The 27,092-nt window shown below is 42.3% G+C and overlaps 1 protein-coding gene across 4 annotated transcripts in view; it reads left to right on the top strand.

Moving 5' to 3' along the window:
• KIAA1217 (KIAA1217 ortholog) overlaps positions 1 to 26,301 on the top strand; it is a 175,511-nt gene extending 149,210 nt beyond the window's left edge. Inside the window, exons 9-18 of one of the 4 annotated variants that reach the window (XM_062507346.1) lie at positions 886 to 1,061; positions 7,437 to 7,567; positions 7,807 to 7,954; positions 9,584 to 10,064; positions 10,879 to 11,059; positions 15,442 to 15,596; positions 16,195 to 16,341; positions 19,634 to 19,753; positions 24,924 to 25,046; positions 25,807 to 26,301. In XM_062507346.1, the coding sequence (XP_062363330.1) occupies positions 886 to 1,061; positions 7,437 to 7,567; positions 7,807 to 7,954; positions 9,584 to 10,064; positions 10,879 to 11,059; positions 15,442 to 15,596; positions 16,195 to 16,341; positions 19,634 to 19,753; positions 24,924 to 25,046; positions 25,807 to 26,301 (2,157 nt within the window). Of the gene's footprint in view, positions 1 to 885; positions 1,062 to 7,436; positions 7,568 to 7,806; positions 7,955 to 9,583; positions 10,065 to 10,878; positions 11,060 to 15,441; positions 15,597 to 16,194; positions 16,342 to 19,633; positions 19,754 to 24,923; positions 25,785 to 25,806 lie in introns of those variants that run through there. The other 3 variants (XM_062507353.1, XM_062507362.1, XM_062507367.1) reach the window with 3 other exon arrangements.
• Positions 26,302 to 27,092: the final 791 nt, after the last annotated feature.

Raw genomic sequence — 27,092 nt, 5'->3', positions numbered from 1 at the left:
TATTACCATATGCTCCAGGGCTAACGGAGTCGTGTTCATGTTGTCTGTATCCTAAAACTGTGACTAGGTGGAGTCCTGCTTATCTCTTTGAATCTTCTTTGTGATTTGCGAAACAGACTTGAGCAGTTTGGTTTGTGTGAGTATGGCTCATAGCTGCTCCAGGGCTACCCACAGAAAGTTCAGCCTTGTTTGCCTTCATAGTTGTGTTTTGCTCTGTGAGCTTATTATCAGCAAGACAATTAATGCTTGAGCTACTTAACATCAGGCTAAGACAAGAAAAAAGGTGTGACTTGCAGTTCTCAGAAAATTACCATATTATAAAGGGTTTTTTTTCTGGTGGGTAAAGGAGGTTTTGTGTGTTGCAGATGAGCTGTATACCTGTACCAAATTACACATGTTACAGTCCTTCCTCTGCCACTTGAGAAACTGAAAATCTCCATTCTGAAAACAGCAGTGCATTCCAGCCATGACATTAATGTGGGGGATTGTCCACTAGGCACGTGTGGGCAGTGAGATGCATAAGCTTGTGAGATACATGTAAAGTGGAAGCCAAGCATCCAGCATTCTCATGAGGCATAATTAATTCTTGATTCATGTTGAACCAAGCAGAATGAAGGGGCCACAATCCTTGTAGAAGTTATGCATTGAAGGTGGCATACTGATCCAAACACCTTTTGTTTATCAATTTGAAACTGGGAGTTATATATATATATATATATATACGTGGAATAATGTTTATAGGTACAGCTAAAGAGGGAAAGGAGGCAAAAACACTCACACACTAGGGTGGTGTTTGTCCCAACCTTCTGAGCTCTGCAATGTATTCTGTTGCCAGGGATGTCAGTCAAGCAGGAAAAATTGAAGTTGATTTCTTTTGTGCAACAGCTGCAGAACCAGGAGATGCTGAGGGCAATGGTGAAGAAAGCAGAGCTGGAAATCAATGGCAAAGTGATTGAAACAGTGAAGAGGCTGGAAGATCCTGTGCAGCGACAGCGCAACCTGGTGGAACAAGAAAGGCAGAAATACCTCAACGAGGAAGAAAAGATTGTAAAGAAGTTATGGTGGGTTGAGGAACCTCTTCAAATTTATTGCTTTTGCCTGTCTTTTTCTTCTATAAAGTAGAAACTTCTACCACTGTTTTCAGGTAAAATGCATTTGTATATGCTGTTTTAGCTGTGTTTCCTTGCTGTGTATCACACTGGCTGTAAAACCATGTCTCTGTTGTTCAACTTGCTGGTCCTCTCTGGGAGTCCTTCTCTGCACAGCCCACTGGGTAAATCCCAGCAGTACCAGGAGTTTCAAACTCTTCAGAAGTCCCCTGTAAAGGGACAGATGTATTCTGAAAGCCTCCCTCTATTCCAGTTCTCCCGTTGAGCCTTATGTATTGTGCTTTAGGGAAGGAGGGAGGAAATTCATCAAGGACAAAGGGATTCAGAGGATGGTAACGAGTTTGGCTTGAAGTACAAAAATCAGATTTCAATAGTAAGTGCTTTGGCTACTGCATGGGAGAGGTAGTGGAAGCTCAAATAGAGGATTGAAGTTTAATTGCAGTCAGCAATGCCAGTCCTTGTCTAAAATGTACTCACTGAGATTTCCATCTGCTTAACTGTTTACCTTGTTTTGTTGTTATGTAGAGGCCCTTTGGAAAATTATGGTTTTTTTCCCCAGAACTTTGTGCCACCAAGACTGGTGGAATCGAGTTGTTTGGTTTAGTTCAGAGTCAGCAGGAGGCAAGATAAAGCTGAAATTAATAAATGGTTTAACTAATTCTAGCTCTCACATTTGTAAGGTGTTATGTAACTAATTATTTCTCATTGCTGCATTTATCTCACATCTGAAGAATTGCTCCATAACAGAGAAAAAACTTCTAGTCAGCTTGTCATTGGAAATTATGACTGAAGAGCCATTGAGTACAATTCCTGGCATCCTAAGAGAGTAAATCCTTCATGTTGATCAATAATTGTCAGATTAATAGTTTTTGTAATAAAAAAGGTGCATCTGTAAAGAGGAGGTTGGATACTATTAAGGGAGAGTCCTGTGAAGAAAGATTGAGTGTGCAGTAATGGTCCTTGCTAATGTAATTAATCCTCTCAGCTGGTTTGTAGTCTTAAGTAATGACCTTCCTGTTCCTCACTTCACTCCCGTGCACCTCACTGCCAAGTTCCTAGGTTGTCTGTTCTCCATGGAAAGAACAATTTGTTTGATGGCTGTTTATGGCAATGCTTCATAAAATGGATCCAAGAGTGAGGTCAAGTGCCAGTGGCATTTGTTGTTACAGCTGTTCATTAAGGATATCACTTGGATTGCAGTATGGTTCTGTTTTATCAGGTTTGGGAATTTTTCCTGTTCCCATAGTTTCTGCTACTTCTGTGCTCCTTCACTGGTTAAAGTTACAGGAAAATGTCTTAAATCACCCCAATGTTACTTCACCTCTTTTAGAGACATGCAAGAAACAAACATTTATTTTTCATCAGTTGTGTCCAGTGAGTGTCCTTTGTCATGTGTTTGCTCATTTGCAGGGTCAGAGCCCAAAAATAAAGCACATCTAATTTCAGCAGCTGATGGCTGTTAATAGTAAGAGCATACAGCACAAAATTACACATCAAATGTCACTGAGAATATTGAGAAAAAGGTTAATATTCTCTATAGGCATTTGCAACTAAATTGATCCCCCTGCAGATGTACAAACAAATGCAAAGCAATGGGCACAAAATTTGCCAATTTTAAGGATTTCAACTGTTACCCTCTTGATCTTTCCTAAATCATAAGACTAAATCAGTAGACTGTCTTCATGTGAGACATCAGAGCCTAAGGATTACTGCACTACTCACAAAAGTGTTTTGCTACTCTTAGGTGGTAAATCTTCGCTTAAAAAGTCCTCCCTTCTGCAACTGAAGACTATTGCTTGAGCAGGGAGGTTGGACCAGATGACCCACTGTGGTGCCTTCCAACCTTACCTATTCTGTGATTCTATGAAATAAGGAAATAAACATATTGGCAGTTTCATGTTGTAAACAACAGAAATGTTGGTGTACATTTCAAAGCGAGCATTCTGTTGAGCAGAAAGATTCATAATGGTGCTTACAGAAGTGTGCCCATGGGTGTCACAACTGTAGCAGCATTAAGGTTCAGAGGATATCTAATGGAACCTGTTAAACATAGTGCTCATGTACACCTGTAACAGTGAAATACACTCAGAATTAAATGTGTGGATTTTTCTCTATTTAGTCTTTTGACTCAACATTAGACATGTTATATATAGCACTTGTAGATACTATATTTAAGATTTACCAGACCAGGGACAAATTACAATGCTATGATACATTGACTAATGAAGTATTTATGTCATAACAAGCATGTTAGACATGTGAGCACTCTATATTGTAGATTTTAAGCACTTTAATAGAAAGAATTTAAAAGCACACTATTTAAATTATAGCCACATCCAATCTGTTCAATTGGATACAATCTGTAGTAAGTTAAAATTTATACTTTGTTAGGAAAAAATATCAGATTTTTTTGTAAACCATGCTCCATGGAAACAAAACTTCAATTAGCAATCTGGGAGAGCTACTAGTACCAGTTTTGGAGAACTATATCAGAAGAATCTCTTTTGTTTGTTTTTTAGTCTTTCATCTGTTAGTCAATCCCCAAACTCTTAAATAATGCACAGCAGAATATTCACCCTTGCCATAGTAGTCATTATGTTATAGACATTTCCCTATTTCCTTTCCACTCCCTTTTTCCCTACTCATGCCTTTTCCAGCCTGAGAAAAGTCTTAGTCTGCTTAGTTAACCTTTTTCTAGTAGCTTTTCTTTACATTTAATCATCCTGTAGCCTTTCTCTTTGCCCTGACTCTGGTGTACAACTGTGGGATGGAGAGACAGGAGAGCCCTGCAGCAGCTTTGTCAGATGCATGCACACTGTGACCTCGTGCATGGTGTGATCTCCCTGTCCTTGTGTTCCACAGGAGCTCTACATTAAATATCCAACATCACACTCAAAATGGATGATTGTCAGCTGTAAGTTCATCACTGTATGTAAAACCTTAGGGTTTCAGGAAGTTACTGGTTTGTAGGCCGGGTTGATTTTGGTTTTATTTCTCCTCTTCTCATGAGCACATGTATTAGGAGTTAATTTAATCTTTGGTGTTTTCCTGGTCAGTTAGTATCAGATGGTCCATCTGCAGTCCTCTGCAGCCACCTTTCATTTCCATTTCCCTGAATAATATAATAGCCTTTTGAGTTTTTTTTTTGTTATATTATTCATCCTCTTTTCTAAATTATTTATAGTATGTTGAAAAGCACCAGCCCTAGCAGTGATCCCTGTGGAACCCACCAGCAAAGTACATTCATTGAGTCCGCTGTTCATTGATCCCTTATCTTTACTCCAGTGCTTTGTCTATGAAAGAATTTCCTCTTGTGCCATGGCAGCTTTGCATTCTTGAAAGCTTTTCTTCAAACACCTTGCTGAAAGCCTTTTGCACTATACTTTGTCCCCAAGCTTTCTGTTGTTTGTGGATTTGTGAGATTTACCTTCATTTTACACAAACCTTGTTAATTTCTACCTAACACATCAAATTTATCCATTGCTATATTGATTCTTTACTGTTTATTCTTTATTTTGATACCTATCCATTACCCCAGTCTAAGTGTCAGTCTCACCAGAGTACAGTTCCCAAGATATCCCCGTACAATTAAAAAAATTATATTCATATCATTTATGACATTTTCCACTAATCTGGTGCCAAAGCAATTTTAATCAAGAAGTTAGATGCTTAGCATAAGTAGATCAGCTGTTTCAACCTCGAGTTGCTATAGAACTCCAGGGCAAATACAATCTGGTCTGGGTAATTTGTTACCATTAATTTTGTCCGTTTGTTTTGTTTTGTAACCTGTTCTGCTAATACTGCAGATCCTCTGAGGCTTTTTTTGCCCAAAGAAAGATCTCAGCAGAAGAGTTGCCTTGGCTTCCCCGTGTAGAATATAGATACAGAAAAATTGTTTATATTATATTAGCCTTCTGAAACTGCATTAATGTGCATGTCTTGCTAATTTGCTCAGGCCAATCTATAAAGCCAAGTGTATTCCCCAGTGAGAGAAAAATTATAGACATCACTGTATCTATTTCAATCTTTGGGTCCTAAGGGACGAAGTTACCTTTCCCTTGCAGTTAGCAACATGAAACAGTGTAATGTGGTATCCCCTGGATAATTTCAGGATCAGTTGTCTTGTTTGACAGTATATGGAATCAAAGTGGTTTGTGATGACCCTTCCATTTCTGCTCAAAGAACAAAGGGGAAAGTGGGCCACTGTCAGCTACCTCAAAATCCTTCTTTTACCCCTACATTTCAAACAAACATAAACCTACCATAACATTGTAATATTGTTCCGTGTTTTCCTTTCTCTTCCTTCCACACATGAACAAATTTAAGCATCTTTCTTTATCTTTTTTGTTGCCTGGTAGATGCAAATATCTGATAAGCTGCTTTTCCTGGGCTGATCTACAAAAGGGAGAAGGAATACCCTATGATGCTCAAAGCAGCACTGTCCAGCCTCAGTACCAATACCAGGGCATGAAGACTAGGGAGGATGCATGACTGCAGAGCACCATCCTGTAGAGCAGGAGCCTTTGCATTATAGTGAGTGACAGGACAGATTCTTTTTCCAGCTCCTTACTAGAGTGCTGTGCCCTTTATTGCAAAGGCAGACAGAGGCAGCAGATAGCTGCATTTTAGCAGCCTCTTCCGCTGGAAGAATATCCTTAGAAGTGTTCCCTTGCTGCCATCGTGTGGTCCAATGGATTGTTTCCTGCAAGTCTGCTTGTGCTGGTGGGAATTGGAACTCCCTCAGCTTTGTGAAGGCAGGGGTTTTTGGGAGAAGGGGTCTTAAAGTGAGAACAGGATCATTTACCTCCTCTTCTTTGTGATCTGTTCAGATGCAACTTAGGGTTCTCAATTAAAAATATTTTTTTAGTTTCTGAAGTTCTTAGTTTTGGATTGAAATGAACTCTTTGCTGTGCATGCTTAATGTTCAGATGCTGATCCTGTTTCTGTTTCTCTGTGTCTGAGAGTGTGTCTGTGTTGTGTTGCCATGGATTGTTCTGTGGGACTGCGCTTCCAATTTAAACTGACCTACATGTACAGTAGTGCTGTAAGGACTTTTCTCCTTTTTTTATCCCATTACTGGCCACCTACCTTTCTTCCCCCATTCACTGAGATGGGTCTGGGAAATGGCTGGCTTTGCATGGCAGTGGAAGGAAAATATGTGGAAATGCAAGACTTGCAGACGGTGCAGAGGGCATGCTTCTCCCACCCCTTTCCTGGCCGTCCTCTTGCACCTTGATTCTCTTAACAGCAATTGCAAAACTGATCCCTGATGAATGTGAGAAATTATGCCCAAGATGAGGTTCAAATGAGTAGCTGATTTGTCATTTCAGGGTTTCCATTGCATTTTTTCTATCTGCAATTAAACTGCTTCCTATAATATTCCTTGTCTTATTCTGTATCTTAACAGAAGGGAATTTCTCCTTGATATTCAAGAGATTATCTTTTTAAGGTGTTTGCATGGATGTTTGTGTAGTTGTCCATAAAGCTTCTTAGGGTTGGGGTTTTTTTGAGAAAACGTTATGTATCTGTGGAAAACTCATGCTAAAGCAATGTTGTCTCAAGCTCAAATGGAAAGAAGTGGCTCCTCCCCAAACAAAAACAGAGTTTGAGTCCTGGAGTATTACAAAATGTTATATGAAGTATGGAAAAAATGTTGGGAAGGGTGAGAAGGAAGCACCAGGTGGAACTGGAGTAAGCCCAGAATTGCAGTAGTTGGAAAAAACATCCAAAGTGATTCACTGTTAAATCCAAGTGCTGAGCAAGAGCTGCACACAATGCACAATTTGCTGTTTCAGTTTGACTATTCATAGAAACAGTATCCTGTATCCTTTCTAGCAATATCTGGCAGATAAACAATGTTGCATCAAGAGGCCATTGGTGCCAGTTTTTGGGTTGTTTCTTAGTTGTTGGGCAATTCTCTGCCTGTTCATCAGCAATGAGAAAACACAAGGTGCAAGCCAGTACTGGATGCAGTGGCACAGTGTGTCTATACCCTTGGAGCACTTGCATCCCCAGAGCGTTGTTCCACATGTTTTACCAGCCCACCTGCCCTTTGTAGCACAGCTGCCCTGAGGTGAAGATGCTGCAGACGTGCAGAGCATGTCACAGAAATGAATGACTTGGGCTAGTTACAAGCTTGTTCCTGTGCTGTGAGTGTCCTGCATTCTCACCCCCTCATGGTATCCTGTCATTTGTTTAGCCTGTGGTGTCAGATTTAAAGGTGCCACAGTTGAGGTCTCTGGTTTAGTTTACTCCATTCGGTTACATATATTTGCTTGCAATACGAAAGTCCTGCTTAAATTTTCTCCATGTTAATTCTTTTGCCAGTGAGCTGGAGACATTTGTTGAAGACCTGAAGAAGGATTCTGCTGCTTCCAGCAAGACAGTTACACTGAAAGATGTTGAAGATGGAGCCTTTCTTTTGCGTCAAGTGGGAGAAGCTGTTGCTACCCTGAAAGGTATGTACTTTTCCTTTTTACTTTTGTTTCTTTCCTTTTAACCACAAAGAACAGTTTTGCCTTTGATCTGAAGGCATTAACTTTCACTTCCAAAAAGATTTAAAGCTGGGATTACGGCGCTTGCTGCATGGCCCCTGGAGAGAGATAGACATTCAAGTAATTGACATTCACCCAACCATCTTTGACTGCCCAGGACTTCTATCATTTCCTCTTCAGCTTCACAATTGTTTTCTTTGCAGGAGAGTTCCCAACATTGCAAAATAAAATGCGAGCGATCTTGCGGATTGAGGTAGAAGCTGTGAGATTCCTAAAGGAGGAACCACACAAGCTGGACAGCCTGCTGAAACGTGTGCGCAGCATGACCGATGTCCTTACCATCCTCAGGAGGTGTTTTTTTATTTTTCTTCAAGCTTAAAGAATTTCCTCAAGCAGAGCTAGAACAGCATTTGGGTTTGTGTTCTCCTCCTCACCCATGGCAAATCTGAGAAATTCAGCTTGCTTGCAGTATTTATAGACTATTCCTAGAGCCCTCTCAAGGGAAATCAAATTAGCCTTTCCTGTGCTCTGTGCAGTGAGTCCATTCTGACCAATAGCCTCAGTCACTGGGATCTTACAATTGAGACTGGATGCCTCTCAACTCAGCACTTCCCAATTTGGGAAGTGCCTGGATGAGAAAAGTTACAGTGGAAATAGTCCCATATCTGAGCTAATTGACTTTAGATATTTACAGCAATTTAAGCTAACATTCTCTGACACAGAAAGGTTCATTCCCAAAAATGTAACAGTAAGAAATAAAATAGAAAAAAAGTGTAAGTGGATAAAGGTATGCCAAAATTTCTGAAAGAGTACACTTAGAGTTCTTTTTCTCTTCTTTGCAAGGAAGACACATTAGAGAAAGTTGAAATATTAGATAAAACTTAATGTCCACTAAGTGCCAGTGTTTAACCATGTTTGTCAGAATATATGAGCAGCAAACGATTGCTGATTAATGCAACTCGGTGGGCATTGGATTTAATTCCTGCTCAAAACTTTCAGTGGTGGTGGTCTCAATTTTAGTTCAATTATAGGAAAATGTAAGTCATGAGCCTATTGTCACTACCATTATTCTAGGGAATGTAGGGTTGCCAGTGTTTCTATATATCCTGAAGAATATGTAAAACAGATTTGGCAGTACTGGCAGATGGATAAAATGGTTTATGTAACAGGTTTTCTAACAGCCATCACTTACTCTTCCATGCAGACAAACATCTATATCCTTTCACATTAGTTTCTTTTCTTAAAAATTATTACAGTTATTTCCTGTCTTGCAAAGAAAAATAGAACAATAGGCTGTGCATACCAGAGTTTTACCAAAAGTTATTTTTTGCAGCAAAATTGCATATTAAGCCTCATAATGTCTGTTTCAACAATGGGAAAACTCATGGCATTTGATGGCTTGCAGCACTCAGAAGCTCAGACATTTCACAGCTAGCTGCCAGAAATAGTTGTTTCTTTATGTCCTCAGCTCATCCTACCCCACACTCGACAGGAAAGATCTTTGTGAAGTATCATTTGAGACAGAACCTTCACTTGAAGGCTCCGTTTTTATAACCTGCCAGACTGCTGCCTCTCCTTATACTTAGCTTCATTTTTCTGTGCTTCTGGTCCAGGAACATCTTGTTTAGCTAGATACATTGTATACAGTTTAATCAACTGATTTCCATTCTCACTCTAAAATTAACCCACTGTAGCTCATGGTTTGGTCAGAAACTGCCAGTACATCACTGAAGGTTTGCACCCACCTTAGAAGGCAAAACCATCTGAATTAGAGTAGCCTCTTTGAAATTTTGAGCCTCTGACTCTGTGAGAAAGCTATAAAATCATACAGCTGAGAGCATCAGGAAAATAAAAAAAAACCCCACCATTTTGATTGTTTTGATGTAGGTGCTTTTTCTTTGCAAGAGTTTATTGTTATGTATTGCTCATGACTGGCCTGTGTGCTGACCATGTGCTGTTGTGTTCAATTTGGCTGGGCAGACATGTTACAGAAGGACTGCTGAGGGGTGTGGATCCATCTCAAGCCGTGCAATACTCTGCTATGGAAAAATCCACTGCAGCTGACACTCTGAAAAACCCAGAGGAGCACAAGCCCACCCAGGGACACGCACAGCAAAACCTCACAGCGATGCCGCCGGAGTCCCAGGTGTCCTCGGTCAAGTCTGAAGTGGTCCCCTTCTCAGCTATGACTGTCCATCACGTGCAGAGCTCTCCTGTTGTCATCCACCAGTCCCAGCACTCTGCAGCCCTGGTCAACCACGCCCAGGGCTCTCCCACTGCAGGCAGTCACAGCGAAGGTCACCCCTCAGCCCCCCCAACCCTGCAAGAGCCCACAGCAGGATCCCAGCCCACACAAGCCACACCAGCAGCACAGGTCTCTGTCAATGGCACCACCATGCAAAGCCTTTTCATTGAGGAAATTCACAGTGCAAGTACCAGAAATCGAGCTGTATCAATTGAGGTACGGTGTATTCTACTCAACCAGCTGTCCTCTCTTTGGGTCTGAGCTCCCAGTCTCACTCTTGAGGCTGCAGGTGGGACTTTTCAAATGAATTCTGGGGATTTATGTGCTTAACCCCTAGTTACACTGTACTTCTAAAGACACCCTCTGGTCTTGTTCCTGCTTATTTCAGAAGGGCTGGACTAGATGACCTCTAAAGGTCCCTTACAACCCAAACTATTCTATGATTTTAAATGCAACAGAAAAATTACATGTAACCAAAATTAGGTGTGTTTTTAAAATTATCTTTATTGAGAAAAAATATTAGAATTCTATTTTAGAAATTTTAGAATACCTTATTTTTAACCAATAGCATGTAATTCTCTGGCAACACTTGCATATGTGGATTTCATTCACTCTTTAAATCTCCATATCCCTTATTATGGAGAAGTAAAAGTGAAAGAGTATCAAGCTTCAGTGCTTTCACACAGAGATATTGAGGAAACCCAGAGGTGAACTGCTGTGTCTTATTACAGATGGGTACTTTGATCACCAGTGTGATGTAGTAAGGCAGACATACAGATTTCAATTTTGCCTTTGTTCCTTTAGCGAGCAGTCACCACTGTCAGTCTGGCATGTGTTTGTGCCAAATCTAGCACAATACAAGGCAGAACAGTGTGCAGTTACTGTTCATGTATTTCCTTTAGTTGCTGACTAGAATTGAAAGAATCTATCCATACTGACCCATAATGTTTACACATGGAATTTATTTTTAAAAAAGTGATCGCAATGGAAATCAGAAAAATAAATAGATGTTTTACTGTGTTTTGTCTAGAAAGCTGAAAAGAAGTGGGAAGAGAAAAGGCAAAACCTTGATCACTATAATGGAAAGGAATTTGAAAAGCTCTTGGAAGAGGCCCAGGCCAATATAATGAAGTCCATTCCTAACCTGGAGATGCCTCCCCAGCCAGCAGCCCTGCCTAAAGGGGATCCAGCAGAAAAGCTAGAAGTCTCAGGTAAGGTTTGCTAGAGTAAATGGAGCTAAAGAATTGTGGAGCTGGAAAGGAGAGGTTATTTTCCAACTTTCTAGAATGTTTTCAGTTTATAGATTGCTGTGGTCTTGAGGAAGGACGAAGCAATCTCTGAATACACAAAAATGTGCTTTAAAAAGCAATGATAATTTGCTGTGTGTGGATAAAACAGCAGTAAAAGCTGGCAGTTGCAAGCAGGAAGATACAGGTTAGGCATTAGGAAAAAACTTCATAAAGATAAGTAAAGTGAAGCACTGAAGTTACATGAGACAATGAGGAGGTTGCAAGGTCCCCATTGCTGGACAGAATGATTTAGACTACCACTGAACTAGAATTATATAGGTAGAGCTACTTTGTGGTAGCAAGATGGTGAGAGGTTCTTCCAGTCCTATTTCTTTCACAATTTAACATACAAATCCATGTCTGAATTTATTCAAAAGCCAAGGATCAAAAAAGATGCTTCATCCAGACCCTGGATGTATCCCATTAGCCAAACATGCATCAGCAGTAAAATTCTTACCCTGCTACATATGCAAGTCCATCCAGCTCAGTCTCTGACAGCCAATTGGAGACACTGTTTGTGGGGAGCACAGAACCTGGCTGCCTTCTGCAGTCTGCTGGTTGTCATCCAGCACCTCCAAGTGATTTTAAAGGGAATATCCAAATCTCCTCCTGTTCATATCCATTATTGAACTTCTAGCCAGCAATTCCTCTATCATTGTTTATACAATTTGCATCGTCTTGCTGTGGCAACCAGCTCCCATTTTGTGAATGAGCTTTCCTTCATCTCTTTTAAACTGGTATCATACCAGCTTCACTGAGTTCCCCATAGTTCTAATAGTCTCCAATTTGGCCTACAACAAAAATCTTTACCATGTCCTGGAGCTCTCCTGGAGTCTACTCCACAGACTTAAAGCTGTGAACTTCCAGCATTTCTGGTACTCCCATGCAGGCCAGCTGCTCCCTCCCCAGGCTAGATTCACTTAACCTTGTTTAACTCCACTTTGTCCTTCTGGAGCTGTGCAGGTCAGAGCTGCATGCTGTACTCAAGAGGTTGGCAAGCCAGCATAGTAAAAAGCTCAAAAACAATGCCCTAGGGGTTTTGTAAGCAAACTCACAGAGAATTTTGGAGGAGCGTTTTCAGATCCAGCATTTTGTTCTGGGTGTACCTTTGATACTGCCAAGTTTTGGCTTCTTGGATGCTTTGCGACATGTATGTTTAAAATAAATTCTGTTGAACCTAATAAAATAATTATAGAATTCTGGCACCCTTCAGTGAGATTACTGGCTATCAACACAATTAGCTTGTGTAATGTGTGGCATAAATAGAAGAAGTCAGTGAATATAAGTACCATATGGGTGCAGTGAGCTGTGACATCTTAAAAAGTGCAGAGCACAGTAACTGAGAAGTTTTGTAAGTCACATAGCTAACTAATCCACTTGTAGAATACAATTTTGCACAGTGTGCAGCCAGCAGATTTAAGAAGACGTTTGATGAGATTGAGACATTTGCCTTCTGTTGTGCATAATGAATCCTGCAATAGTAACATAAATACAGGAACAGCAACACTTTTCCTTAATATCTGACTAAATATCTCACATACCACTCAGCTCTTCTATGACTGAGGATGAAAAGCTCAGTACCAGTCTGCTGTAGTCTTAAAAACAGAGCAGCGTAAGAAAAGATAGACTACCTATCTACTAATACAATACATAAAAAAATTTGGCCATAAATAAGCAGAGCCCACTGTTGGCTCAGCTGCAGAACCCAGACAGATCATGTTGCCAGATTGTGTTGTCTCATCCATTCTCTACACAGAATCTCTCCCAGTGAAGAAACTACTTTTTCTCTGCAAAAATAAAATATTACACTTTACACAGTTTTTCATGTGACTCTGTAAATATTTCTTTTATGTCTTGACTCTAACTCATCTTTGTATCAAGATTGTTCAGTAAAAACTGTGATTTTTTTTCTAGTGTGTACATTAGAAATTGGTCTCCATCTCTCTCTGTGCCATGTGAGAATGCCCTGATTTTTGCAAGTGATGAGTGATCAGTAGCTTCCATTAAAGAGAGTTTATCTGACTGAAGAACCTTTCTTAAGGCAGGCATTCTTATTTTGAAACCTTTTGGATTTATTTTGGTACAAGTAGAAGTGTGTATGGTGGGAGCAATTAATTCCTGTCTGTCTGTGCCTGTTGAAAAATGCTGCAGTTTAGTGAAAAAGCTGGCAACAAACAACTCCCATTTTGTTCACAGAAGTGCTGAGCCCTTTGGCACCAAAGAAAGTTCTGTAATGTGTAGGTTTTATTCATGGGCAGTCTCAGGCTTAGTGAGTTAAATTTGTTCATTTACTCCTCCCTTTTTAAATATGCCAGAGGAAAAAAATAACAGAATAAGATGTTCCCTGCAATTTTTTTCCTCTAAAGTTTTTTTTTCCCTTCCCATTTATATTGGGGAAATATAATTGTTTAGTAAATAAAATAGAAATCCATCTTTGAAGTTTTATAACTAGCCTAGAGTCACTGCACTGACCATGAGGAAGCCCCATCACAACTCCTTAATGACTCCAGCTAAGGGATGTGGGAGGGATTAGGCTTTGATAACCAGTGCACTTGCCACAGTCTGTGACAGAATTTCTTGTCTGTGTTTTTATCTCCTATTTTGAAGATGGAGATGGATGAGCATCTCAGATGTGAATGAGATGGTAGGAATCATGTTTTCTTTGTGCCCTCTATGTCTCTCATCCAACCTTGCTCTCATTAAGTGGGAGAAAAACTTGGAATTCTTGCAAACAGAATCACTGCGAGTTTTAGGGTAGTGGGTTGTGCCCATTAAAAGGAGTAGGGAATTTCACAGGCCCTACATCATAGTCTGCTAAACACCATCTTAGAGAATTACTCAGAATTACAGCAGAAATGCATCTGATGTAATTAAAAACTGAGTGGTATGTATTGACCAAAGAAGTGGTTTAATGTAAAGTGCAGCTGCAAATTCACTCTTCTTGCAATCCTGCAAGTGAGTGCCAGATAACCAGGGAGGGAGATAATACAACTGAACATTTCTTTAAGCTTAAGCAGCTTCAGAGAACATTTGAGCTAAGAAGGAAACAAAGATGAGACTGGGTCAGACAAGGGCTCCATCCAGCCCCCAGGGCCAGCTGGAGTGTTGGAGGAGTGTGACAGAGCCCCAGGAGTGGGTAGGTTATGCAATAATTTGCCCGGAGGGAACACTTAGTCCTAAACAGCAGGATAATCCCAAAAGCAGGATGTTTTATCTTTCTGGATTATATTTATTCCAGCTGTTTATATAACACTGAGTAGCTGCAGAAGGGTTGTTCTTTTGCTCTTGGAAACAAACACTGTAAACAGCAGTGTGAAAAAAGTGGTTGCTGCCATATTTATGATGCTTATGCTGTAAGCAGAAACACACAGAGACAGGTCCTGAGCAGGGTAGTGCTGCTTCTGGAAATAAAGCTGTCCAGGGACAGTGGGGAGGAGGAAGTGGCAGCTGGTGGGGAAGCATCCTCAGGGGCAATGCCAGTTTGAAACTGGTCTTCTCTAGGAAGACTCTCCTCAGAGAGTAAGGGCTGGCTCTGCTCGGCCTTTGCATTTGGTATTTGAATCTTCCTGGCTTAGAATAATATGTATAGGGCGCTTATATGGTAATTCAAAGGCAAAACTGTACATTCCTGGAATTATAGCAAAATAAATGCTCCCTAAGAAGAGGAGCAAGTGCAGTTACTTCCCTTCTCAGAGATGGGAGGACTTATTGAAATGCTAAGATGGCATCTCTAGAGTACTGCTTGCATGTCCACTCAGCCTTTGTGTGAACTTAGCTAGTTGTTTCCAGCTATGACATGGACAGAACTCTTCAGCTCCTTACACCTTGCCAGCAGCACCTCCCAGGCAGAGCAGCAATGTGTGCTGGTTGCTTCAGAATTGCTGAGAAGAGTGAGAAGCTTCCAGGCTGGTGCCTTACTTGTATCCATGTCAGTGGCCTTGCTCTCAAGGGAGGCTGAGGGGCACTGTCTGTAGGCAGTACCCAGACATTACATGACATGCTGCTTCACTCGTGTGCTCTGCTATCCCACTTGTACACCCATGGCTGACACCCATGGCCTGGAGGACGGGAGCTTTGCTGAAAATTTCTGGGTAAAGTGATCCAGTTTCTCTGTGCAAGTACAGCACTGTTTACATTCATTTGAGACAATTATACTGGAATACCAAATGTGTTTCTGTTCATATATTCATCAACAGGACCTTTTATGACTTTTTTTTTTTTTCCTTTCCAGTTGAGGCAGGCATGCAAATACTATTTTCCTCTCCTTCACCTATGCTTCTCTGTGCTGCTCTGTTTACCTGCAGAAGAAGCTCCTGATGGAGAACAGGATAATGACAAGCTGACCAAGTCTCCACCTCCTCCACCTCCACGGCGCAGTTACCTGCCAGGGTCAGGACTGACCACAACACGATCAGGAGATGTCATCTACACAGCCAGAAAAGAGGCTGCTACTCTCAAGGTTCAGTGATTCGTACTCTAGGCAGTCAGACTCCTTCCTGGTGAGATGTTGGCAAAGAGACAAGACACAGGCTTGGGCCTATAAACCACAAAATAAGTTGAGGCAGAGCTATTTCCTGGAACGCTACTGAAACTGCTCACCAGGTTGCACTTCTGTTAGGCCAGATGAACAAGATTTGATCAGTTCTGTTTACAGGAGTCTTGCTGCTCTTATCTCCTAGCAGTGCAGCAGGGAAGTCACAGGCTGCTTTCATTTAGAGTGGTAAGAAGATTAAAAATAAAAAAAAAATAAATAGGAGCATGGCTTAAGCAGATGGGGAAGATCAGGTCAGATTTGAGAGTGTTTTTACAGAAATGTTGCAAATTAGTTTCTTTGGGCTTGTTTTCCCCATCTGTTCTGGGGAAGAACGTGGAGGGAAGTCCAATTTAGGAAGCTTTTTCATCTGTGAACATACATTTACATCAGCAGTATTGGTTGCTTTTGAACTGCTGCAGGAAGAGGGACCTTGCAAGAGGGGAGTTGCAGTAGTGTTGAGTTTTTTTTTTGCATCAGGGCGTTCAACTGTGTTATCTGTCTGTGCTTTCTCATCCCCTTGTAGGAATGCACTGAAGATGCTGGGCAAATAGCACAATCCAAAGCCCCTAAAGAGGACCAGGCACTGTCTCGGAGCACAGGGCATGCTGTAGCACCAGCTGCAAAAGATGAGGAGGAAGAGGAAGGAGATAAAATAATGGCAGAATTACAGGTATGCCTTTTGGGTTGCACATGAGGACACCTGTGCCCAATATCTAGGGCCTCAGTGCCCTAGGTATGAACATGAAGGAAACTAGGTGTGCTAGCCTCACCCAGTACCATTTGTTGCACTGAGTGGTACACTTTCTGGGAAGTACTAACAAATTTTGTTCAAGGGGTCTGGAGCTGACAGAGTGGCCAAGAATGCAGTAGTTGCCACTGGAGAAGCCTGCACATGCAGATGGGACAAGTAAAACAATGATGTGCATTCTGTGTGGTTGTCCCTGGCCTAGTGCTGCTCACCTGGTACGAGACTGGCAAGGTGCTGAGAGCCTCTGTCATCAGTGCTAATTTTGGTGGGAGCAGAGAATAGCTGGGTCTGTTCCTGGTGGGCTGTGCTATGGTCCAAAGTTTCCCAGAATGTTTGAAGACTGAGCCATTGTCCATTCCCTGTGGTATAACTGGTACATCCCTCTGCCAGTGGCATTGGAGAGTGCTCCCTTGCTGGTCCTTCACTTGACATCACATAAGACAGTTCACTTGAGTGATGGCAATGCTGCAGTAAGTGCCAGCTATTCCAGCTACCGTCTGTGAGCTCCAGCTTCCCAGGGGCACCCTCTGTCTTCTTCCATGCCCACGTGAGGAAAGGAGAGGTGGATCACCTTAAGAGCTATAATTTCTGGTATTGTAGAGCACTGTCACTACATGAGATGATCACTGCTGTCCACCTGCCAACAGGTGGGCTTGGTGCTGCCCAGGGAGCATTTGGAACCTGGCAGACACGGGCACTGAGCTGTAACTCTTATGTCTGATGGGTGCACCCTGCTCCATTGCTCAGCTCTCACCCACCAGTGCTGGTTTGCAGGAGTGAGAGCAGAAATTCACCTTTATGCCCCCTCCATGTGCTGATGACCAGTGAGACAGGAGAGCTGGGGACACAGAAGCTGTCACAGCATCTCTGTCTCTAGGAAAGCAGCATCTGCCTTGCAACTGGGGACGATGAAGTGGAGGTTAAGGTATGGAAAGGGGGACTGAGGGAAGCTAAGGAGGAGAAATAGGCATGGTTACTCAACAGGGAATGGGTGTTTAAATGCTAGCTTTGGGGGCTAGCAATACTCATTTTAAATCAATACCAAATAGAAGGGATATTTTAGAAGCTTAAAAGAGTACCATGTTTTAGAAGGGGCAAATTGCCTGATCTAAGAGCTGCAGGCTCATTAGTTTGATGTCAGTCATAGGCAGAAAGATGGAAAATGAGATGGAATTCAATCATTGAAGACCTAAAAGACAGATATAAATTGTGCCAGTGAGCACAATGTAATGGAAGAGAGAGCTGTCAAAGGAAACAACACTCTGATCAAGTAGGTTTGACTGCTTAAACTGAATTGTATACCTATAAACATTTTAGTAAGGCATTTGATCAACCATCATGCAACATTCTTATAAAAATACAGCACCCCAGAGTATGCAAAAAAACCCAAGCCCTATTGCAGTATAATTGAGACCTGTCTGGTTTTGAAATCACTGACCTTGATGCAGGTGTTTATAGATGGGTCTCCTAAGGAGCAGCAACAGGTCCAGTGTCTCTCTGTATTTTCATCTAAAGCCTGGAAATTCATTTAAAATCCTTATCGTGTAAATCATCTTAATTCAGATCAGTGAAATATGACAGCAGAGACATGATAGTAGTCACTTAATGGTCATAATGCTTTGCTGAACTAATAAGCCCACGTGAAGAACAACAACATATAGGCCAGGCCACAGCTACATGTCTTGGAAAGAAACAAGAGCTGCAGTAACAAGTTGACAGGAGCTCCTAGGTCAGTGTTGTTGCCACAAAATGGTGTCTGCTTCAGGAGTAGATGTGAAAATGTGGCATGTTTTTATATCTGTGTACAGGATCAGTGAGATCCACACTGTGCTGCTGCATCTATGGCTAAGTATCCATTTGTCTCCCATTTGAAAAGCCTGTTAAGAAGATGAAGGTTCAGAAGAAATTTGAGTACAATGTGAAGATTTTTAGTGTAGCAGGAAAAGGCATCATAATACTCAGTGGCTATAGCACAAATTATTTGGAGACTGCGATAGATATTTCAGGGCAAAGGTGATAAAAAAATACCAAAGGGAAATAGCATTTTTGGCACTTAAAGCCTGAAAGGACTTGAGGATGCTTAACTCAAACCTACATCACTGGTCTCATAAATGGGTAAGTCAGGGAAAAATCCATATCCTCTATTGTGAGAAGCAAGACTATTTTTTTCAATTAGTTTCATGTCATCTTAGGTACTGTGGTCTATTAACATATACAAGTAGGACATCATGGAAAACCAGAAGGAAGTCTACATCCTGATTTTTTGCACTGGAGCTTTTTGTTATCCTTGCTTTTCTGATTTTGCATAAACATGCAATACATATGTAGAATACAGTATTTAAAGAACAGGCCTGATTCTAATCTTTAATCAGGGCTATTAATTTCATGAGTTGCCAGGAATCAAATAATTTCCCTACTATATGGTATAAAAATATAATCTTACTGCATGTCACCGTGTGTCTGACTCCTGTGAGCACTCCCCCCTCCTTGCTGTGTCCTCCCTGCTCATCTCACTGAAGGCAGCCCATGTGCCTGTAGAGGCTACAGAAATTCTGGTGAGGCACATTTGCTGCCTGCACTGCATGGTGATGACAGTGATAGTTTTCCTCCTCCAGATCTGGGAGCCAGCTGGATAGAGAAACTCAAAGGAAATGAAAGGAGGATAGCAAAATAAATGGCTGGATAGTCTGAGCCATGCCCTGGGGGATGCATGGTGGGAGGCCAGAGTCCACAAAACCATAGACTGGGAGAGTCAATTTATGGCCTATTATCAAAGACTGTGACAAAGGCACATCTCCATGTTTAAAGTTTTAATAACAGTTTGAGTGGGAGAAGTGGAGTTAAGTAACCCCTGCAGGATTATCAGCCACAAGGAAATAGGTGCTGTGACAAGCCCCAAGTTTGTCATGGACTTCGTACTTGAGTTTGGATAGTCTGTAGCACTTCTGTGGGTCTCCATCATCTGAAAATTCAGAAATCAAGCTTGTCCTCCTTACAGGGAGCACTGAGGTCAGCATGGTGTTAGTCTGGAAGGGATGCCCTGGTTCTCTTGATCTGCTAATCTGAAATCTCTACTATTATCTCATGAGCTTGTAGAAAACATTGTTGAGCTGTGACTGTTAGAAATCAGTGCTTTCTTTGTAGCTGGTCCTCTCCAGATATTTCTATGTAAAAGTTCTTGGTCTCCTGATAACCTGCAGTATTTATTTCCTAGGCTTTCCAGAAGTGCTCTTTTATGGATGTAAACTCAAACAGTCATGCTGAACAGTCCAGAAATGATACACATGTTAAAGACATAAGGCCTGGGACTTTAATGCATCACAAGGAAAAGAAGGTAACAAGTGGCAACTGTAGACATGCCACCCGGTCTTGGCCTAACCTTCTTTCCTTCAAAACTAATCTTATATCCTGCGTCCTGTTCTCTTTAACCCCACCCACCACTGCCCAGCGGTTTCCTTCCTGTTATCTCCATATGGCTCAGAAATGCTCATGTGGAATTCTGAATTAAACTATATTATGTGTCTTGTTAGCAATTGTACAATAGTTGCACAAAGTTTTATGATTCTGTGAAATCAAAACAGGATCCATCAGTTTCTGTCAGAGATGCTCGTGTTTAGACCATCCTTCCCCTACTGTTCTGGTGATGGATGGTGAAGCATCTCTCCTAAGCTTGAGGGGAGTTAATGGTTCCTCTCAGTCTCTAGAGCCAATTTGAGAAATTGTGCTTTATTTTGTTCCATTTTTTTTTTCATTCCAGAAATAGTTGTTAGATATTCAGATATCCCATTCCATTTATTGTAATACAGAATCAAAGTGAATGGGAGGAATTTGCCCTTATGCTGAAAGTTAATGCCCAAAATTCAGTCATGGGACTGAGATGCCCTGTGTCTTGGGCTGTAGGCAGGTCAAGGTCACAGCTGTGCATGGACTGGAGTTGCCAGTTGAGTTGGTTTGACTTAGCAGGCAGCCAATGTGCAGGACAAGAAAAGGACAAATATTTTTGCCCTTGCAGACCTCGTTTTTATGTTTAATAGTAATGAGTTGCATCACTGCTGGGGTTATGGGGTTGTGCAGGCATGATAACTTGTCAGCCAAATGCCAGTTTGCAATGAAGGTGGGTGTGGTGGGGAAGGAAATACAGCTCTTCAGCACAGCATTTCAGCATTCTCGTGCATTTTGTGTGTGTATGCAAATGCTGCCAGGACAGAGCATTGCACTTAAGGACTTGTGTTGGAGCTGCCCAAACAACAGTTCTGGTCTAAAGCTGCAAACAGCTGGCTGGGTGAGGGTACAGGATCACAGGTATGAGAGGAAAAGGAAAAACTGTTCTGTGTGTACGACAGTGTTACAGAGGTAAAAAACGTGAGAGTTCATCCTCATTACTGCTGTTGTCAGAACGAGATCATATGGTTACATGAAATCCTCGGTCATCACTCAGGATACTGCACATCCTCTAGCACAAACATTTCTTTGAAAGGTGCTGCCAAGTAATTGCCATAAGCTGATATTTATTTGAATAACACAGAGTCCAGGAAATTAAGATTAATGAGATCTGTTTTTGTAATCTGATGTGACAGAGTGTTTATTGGCTTTAAATATGGAACATTATGGTCACGATAAAATCATTGAGGAAATGAGTTACGTTGTGGTTTTATTTTTTTAGTAGAAAAGCAGAAGTTCCTAAAATGAGATATATTGTACAAGGACACCATAAGGTGTTTCACTGGTGCTTGGAACTAGAAGTGGAACTTGTTATAGAAAGCTATACAGTCAGCATATCCAGAGGCAACAAGTGCCATTAAGTGACTTGGCCTAATTCTGGGAGTCTGACACGTCGTGGGACTGGGAGGAACTGAACGCTGAGCAAGTCAGGGCCTGAGGGGGATCACAAGCCCTGGTGTTTGGTTCCCAAAGTGCCTCTCAGCACGACTTCAGGCAGGCCTTGCTGCTGTTTTGGTTTGCATGAGAGCTCGTGCTCATTTAGAAATAAGAGGGATGTCAAGGTATCCACGGAGCAGCTGTTCAGGCTTGTTACTGCTGAACAAGCCTTTGTGGAGGTAACTGTGACTCTGGTGTATGAGTGACTTTCTTGCTTCTGTGTTTTGATTGTGAGTAAAGTTTTTCTGTGTAAAATCCTCCAATAGTATGTAAGAAAACATCACATAAGTTGTAGAAACTATACCTGGTGAACTTCTGTATTCATGAGTCGTGCATGCACAGCAACCTGGGCATCTCTGCGCCGTCACTCATCCATCTCCATTGGGAGAGCAATGCTCCTGACTGTTCTGCACATCTTGATGTTCACATAAGTATAATCTGTTCTTCTGGTGTGTCAGGAGTCAGCTTCTATGGGCAATGTCAGCATTATTGCCTTTGGTTCACTGCCTTCAGGCACTCGAGGCCAAATTACTTTCCTTCTTGGTGAGCTGTCTTTTGACTGTAGATGTCTCTCTTATCCATAGTCCTGGTGTCTCCTCAGGTCAGTCCTTCACCCTGATGATTGGTGTTTCTCCTAAGTTGTCACTAGCGTGTAAACCGAACTCCAGAGAAAAGCCTGGTGTTATGAAACAGCATTTCCAGGGGTCCTCACTTGCAAATAAAGTCCCCCTGAAGTTTCATTGCTGAGAAAAAACATACTTCTCTTGAGCCAGTGGATGACCTCTCTGTTTGGTGTTTCTGCTATAAGTGAATGTAGCTCAGTGTTTCATTCTGCACTTCCACAGGCACCACAGGGTCACAGTACTCCTAAACTGCAGCAAGGTTTTAGAAATGCTCAGACTGTAATGATACTACTTGTGATGGAGCAGCACTGCTCAGGTGTGACCTTCTGCTCATTAGAAGGAGCAAAATGTAACTTGAAAATCAGCTTTTACTGGTAAAAAACTTCCTTTCAAGGCAAGCCAGATTCGCTGTCAGCCCTTCCACATCAGCCTTCCTTTGATGTGTCCCAGCAGAATGTGACCAGATACTGTGAGACTTTCAGCTTCAGTCTTACAAAAACATGGGGGGGTGGAGGGAGGGGTTTAGCAGGAAGGTGAAGAGGTCATGGAGCACTGTGTTGGAAATAAGGTAATTAATGTGCTTATGCATATTGTGGAGGCCTTGTTAAAACAAGGTTAATATCCCATCCTGACCTAATGCATAGCACAAAGCAGTAACATCATGCACTATTCTGCCAGAATTTGGAATTTTACCCTGAAGAAAGACAGGAATCAGATGACAGCTTGAGAAATGTCTCTGCAGCAGTAAATGGAGTGGTGAGTTCACGAGGTCTGCGCTTCCCCTGAGATTAATCTTGGGGGGGAAAAAATAGTCCTGTAAAGATAAAAGCCCTGAATAACTAAGTAATCCAACTTTCCCCTTTAGGTGTATGGGGCTACAACAGGATCTCCCACAGATAGTGACCATCCTAAAGAGAAGAGGGAAGGGAGAACTGAAGAAGAATTGGGTTCTGATTCATCCAGTGCAGCTGACAGTAAAATTGGCTTTTCAATGAATGACAGTCCTACATTTAGCAAGGGTTTGTTTGTAGACAGTACAGACTATTCTAACAAAAACCTTCAGAATATGAGCACAAACCTGTCTGGTGTCAGTTTGCCAGAGGAGGACAAACGAAGAGGGGCTCAAGATATCTTAGGATCACATTTTCCAGCCTTTGAGACTGGAAAACAAAAGCCAAACTACAGACTGTCAAGAGATGCTCACCAGGGCGTGCTGCAAGGTGAAGCTTTGCAGAGCACGGGCAAGCACATCCCTATCAGCAGTGTTCCCCCTCTCCTGAGGCACACACAGGACGCTGCGGGGCTTCAACCTTCCTTGCAGGAGGAAGAAGTTTCTGCAGGTGACTACAGTCAGGTTGTGCTGAGACCCAAAGTGTCCAGAGCAAACTGTGTGAGCAGCATTGAAGAGACAGACTCTCCAGCCAGCTCTCCAAGTGAAGACAACCCACCCACAGAAAACATTGCCTTCATGATTACTAAAACAGCTGTCCAGGTGCTCTCGAGTGGGGAAGTTCACGACATAGTCAGCCGGAAAGGAGGAGATGTGCAAACAGTCAACATTGATGCGAGGAAGGATGTGGCAGCAGAGAAGGGCATCCCTGAGAACACAGACAGTGAAGAGCCAGTGGTGTGTCTGGACAAAAAGCCTGTCATCATCATTTTTGATGAACCGATGGATATTAGGTCAGCATACAAACGGCTTTCTACAATTTTTGAGGAATGTGATGAGGAATTGGAAAAAATGATGACAGATGAAAAGATAGAAGAAGAAGAGGAGGAGGAGGAAGAAAATGAAGCACATGAAATCTCTGAGAGGCAGAAGGAAGAGTCACTGGTAGCTAATGACAGAAAAGCAACCACAGAGCATTCTGCAGCCCATGGTCCCCAGGGGCCGTACCTATTTAACCTTCAGTCTGACTCTGCAGAAAGCAGACCTCCTGCAGAGGAGGAAAGCACCAACACAAATTTTAACAAATACCGTCAGATCTATGGGCTAAACACAGAAGCAAACTCAGACTCTGCCGATCAGTTGGGAAGCAGGCAGGATTCTAAGAAAAAATTTAAGTTTAAATTCCCTAAAAAGCAGCTGGCCGCTCTGACGCAGGCGATACGGACGGGAACCAAGACTGGCAAGAAGACCTTACAGGTTGTGGTCTATGAAGAGGAGGAGGAAGATGGGACCCTGAGGCAGCACAAGGAAGCAAAGAGGTTTGAAATCACTAGGTCTCAGTCTGAGGAGAGCGATAAAAGTCCTGGGAAGCAAGAGGGACCCTCTGGAGCTGCAGTATCCCTGTCTAGGACTGATGAAATTCGACAGAGCACATACAGAACGCTAGACAGCCTTGAGCAGACTATAAAGCAGCTGGAGAACACCATCAGTGAAATGAGTCCAAAACCTATCCCTGAAAACACATACACCTCTGAGGGAAGCACTGTCCCCTTCTCTGCCCAGATAGTACCAGAGACCCCATCCCGAGAGCGTGTAGTGCTGGATGAGAGCCTTGCTGGTGTAGAGCCCCCTGCATCACTCCCAGCCACTTCACGTAAGGTACCTTAGTCCGAGAAATCAAACCTCCAGCTGCTTTCTAAAATCTGCAATAATCACCATTAAACACGACGGTCTTGTGATTTGTTTGCTTCTTTTCAGGTGGCTTGTTTGGGCTCCCCACGAGGTGTCTAACAGCTAATAGGCAGTGGTTTTTGGGGATTTTTTTAATCTGTGCTGCTGATTGGTGATGGGCAAATGCAGGGGAGCTGGGTTGAATAATCTGCTGTGTGAAAAGACAAGTGTCACTGACATGAAATCCAGGCTGATCAGTAGCTGAGCAGTTTTCTCCATTTGATTCTGGAAATTAACACCTGCGGTGTGACGCTCCTGAACTTTCCCTGCATGTAGTACTGTGGCTTTTTTTCGGCGCATGGTGTGCAGTCCTCTCTTCAAGCACTCTGGCATTGACCACGCCTTCTTGTCTCCCCTCCCTGCCCCTCCACTCGTTTCCACAGGGCTCCAGCACTGCCTCCCAGACAAGCCGGATGCCAGTCCCCATGGCTTCAAAAACTAGACAAGGAAGCATGGAGAAGTCAGGCAAACAGCACAAGCTGCAGGATCCACGCCAATACAGACAGGTAGTTTTACCCTAAACCCGGTGTTCGGATGGACATTTCATGTTGTTTGTTTATTTAAAAACTCCAGTAACTGACTGAGATTATACCAAATATCGGATGCCTGAGGTCTAACTGGACATTCTGGATCCTGGGGGCATGACAGTACTGATCTTTTTCACCATGCTTGTGCATGCATGTCTGCAATAAAACACCTGCTGCTTTTTTTGTTTGGTTGGGTTTTGGGTTGTTTGTTTGTTTGTTTGTTGAGTTTGGCTTTTTTGTTTGTTTTGGGTGTTTTTTTTGTTGGGTTTTTTGTTTTGTTTTGTTTTGTTTTAACTGTGGTATTCAGCTGTAATTTTAAGATGTCAACTACCTGTTTACTTTGCATTTGGTTAATGTGGTGGTTCCGTAGGAGAGCTGGGAATGCTTCTGTTCAGAGTATTTACAGGAAGCCCTGGACTAACCTGTCGGTGTAGGTGGCAGTGGGTGCACATTAACCTGGGACGTCCTTCTCACGTTAATAACGCGCAGCATGGCCGACGTAGTGCCTGGTCTGTAACACGTAGGTCACGCCTTCTCACCAAGCTCTCTTGGCTCCTTCTCTATGCACTCTCCATTGGGCACTTTGGGTTTTCTACCAGGTCCAGTCCATGGCTGCGGGACGTAGCTCAGGCCTCGAAGTGTTAGCTCTGATTCTCTGTAGGGCTGTTTTCCCAGGTCCTGTTGGTTTATCATGTTACTGACTTTCTGACAAACTGTCTCCTGACATCTTTATTTGCAGGCTAATGGAAGTGCTAAGAAAGCTGGTGGGGACTATAAGGCTACTTCTCCTACCCTACCTGCTTCTAAGATCCCAGCCTTTTCTCCCACTTCTGGGAAAAGCAGCTCAGCACCTGCTTCTAGCGGTGACAGCTCTAACCCTCTTAATCCACCTACTAAAACCTCCATTCCTTCCTCCTCCCTTCTCGGTCCTCAGACAGGTCGCATAACTTACTCTACCTCCCTCATCCCCTCTGTCTCTAACGGTTCCTCCAAGTTTCAGAGCCCCACTTACCCAGGGAAAGGTCACCACCTCTCGTTCTCACTGCAGACTCAGAACGGCCGACCACCCCCTCCTTCCTCCTCTACCTCCCCCCCCTCCTCTATCTCCCCTCCCTCCCTGAGCCAAGGTATGAAGAGCATCAGGACAATCCACACCCCTAGTTTCAACAGCTACAAGGCACAGAACGGGAATGCCAGCAAGTCTGCCCCATCCACGGTCAAGGAGCCATCCTAAAGGCTAAGCACAGCACACCTGCCAGGTCACCAAGGCTTTTTGTTCACTTTCAGAGAATCCGCAGGCAATGTTTTAACCAGGGAATGTAACCATTTTGTTGTATTGCTGGAGGCTTAATACTAATCACGTGCTAAATACTGAATTACTACACTAGGCTAGAGTGAAGCTTTTTGAAAAATGGTTGCTGTTGTAATGATAGAAGAGCATTTTCTTTCTATAGGCAGCATCTCTTACAAAAAGTGTGAAGGTGTGTGAGTGAACTTGGCTGCTTGTGCACAGCGGTGTACTAAGCATGGGGAATTGTATGGTTAAAAATTTACTAAGTTGTTTTGTATAAAGCTATTTTTCATTATGGGGTCTAGAAGTGAACAGAGATATACTAAAGTGTGATTATATTCAACTGTAAAACTGAAACTAAAATATTTTTCTTTTATTTTGGTGTTATTTAGCTTTGTTACAGATTTCTATTTTTGTCAACAAATGTCATGGTTCCTTTCGAGATCTTTTTGCCAAAACATTTTGATACTATTGTAATGTACATTTGAAAGTAGTATGCTGGACAGTAAACCTCTGCACAAGAAACAGAACAAGACTGGTCTTATGTGTGTATGAGGCAACTCAACTTATTGCACTGCCATTCAGATTATATTTAAGAATTTGCCAGACAAGGAAAAAATAAATTGTTTTACACATATAGATAGTTGCTGATTACTTTTTTCTTAGCTAAATCCACCGTTTTTCCTTCAGTTTTATTTTACTGAGACCTGGTAGTCCATTAACATATTGCATTG

The sequence above is a fragment of the Cinclus cinclus genome, chromosome 1 (genome assembly GCF_963662255.1).
Source record: "Cinclus cinclus chromosome 1, bCinCin1.1, whole genome shotgun sequence".
Classification (NCBI taxonomy): Eukaryota; Metazoa; Chordata; class Aves; order Passeriformes; family Cinclidae; genus Cinclus; species Cinclus cinclus.
Note: the sequence above shows the minus strand (reverse complement) of the source record. Positions and strands in the feature narration are given on the sequence as shown.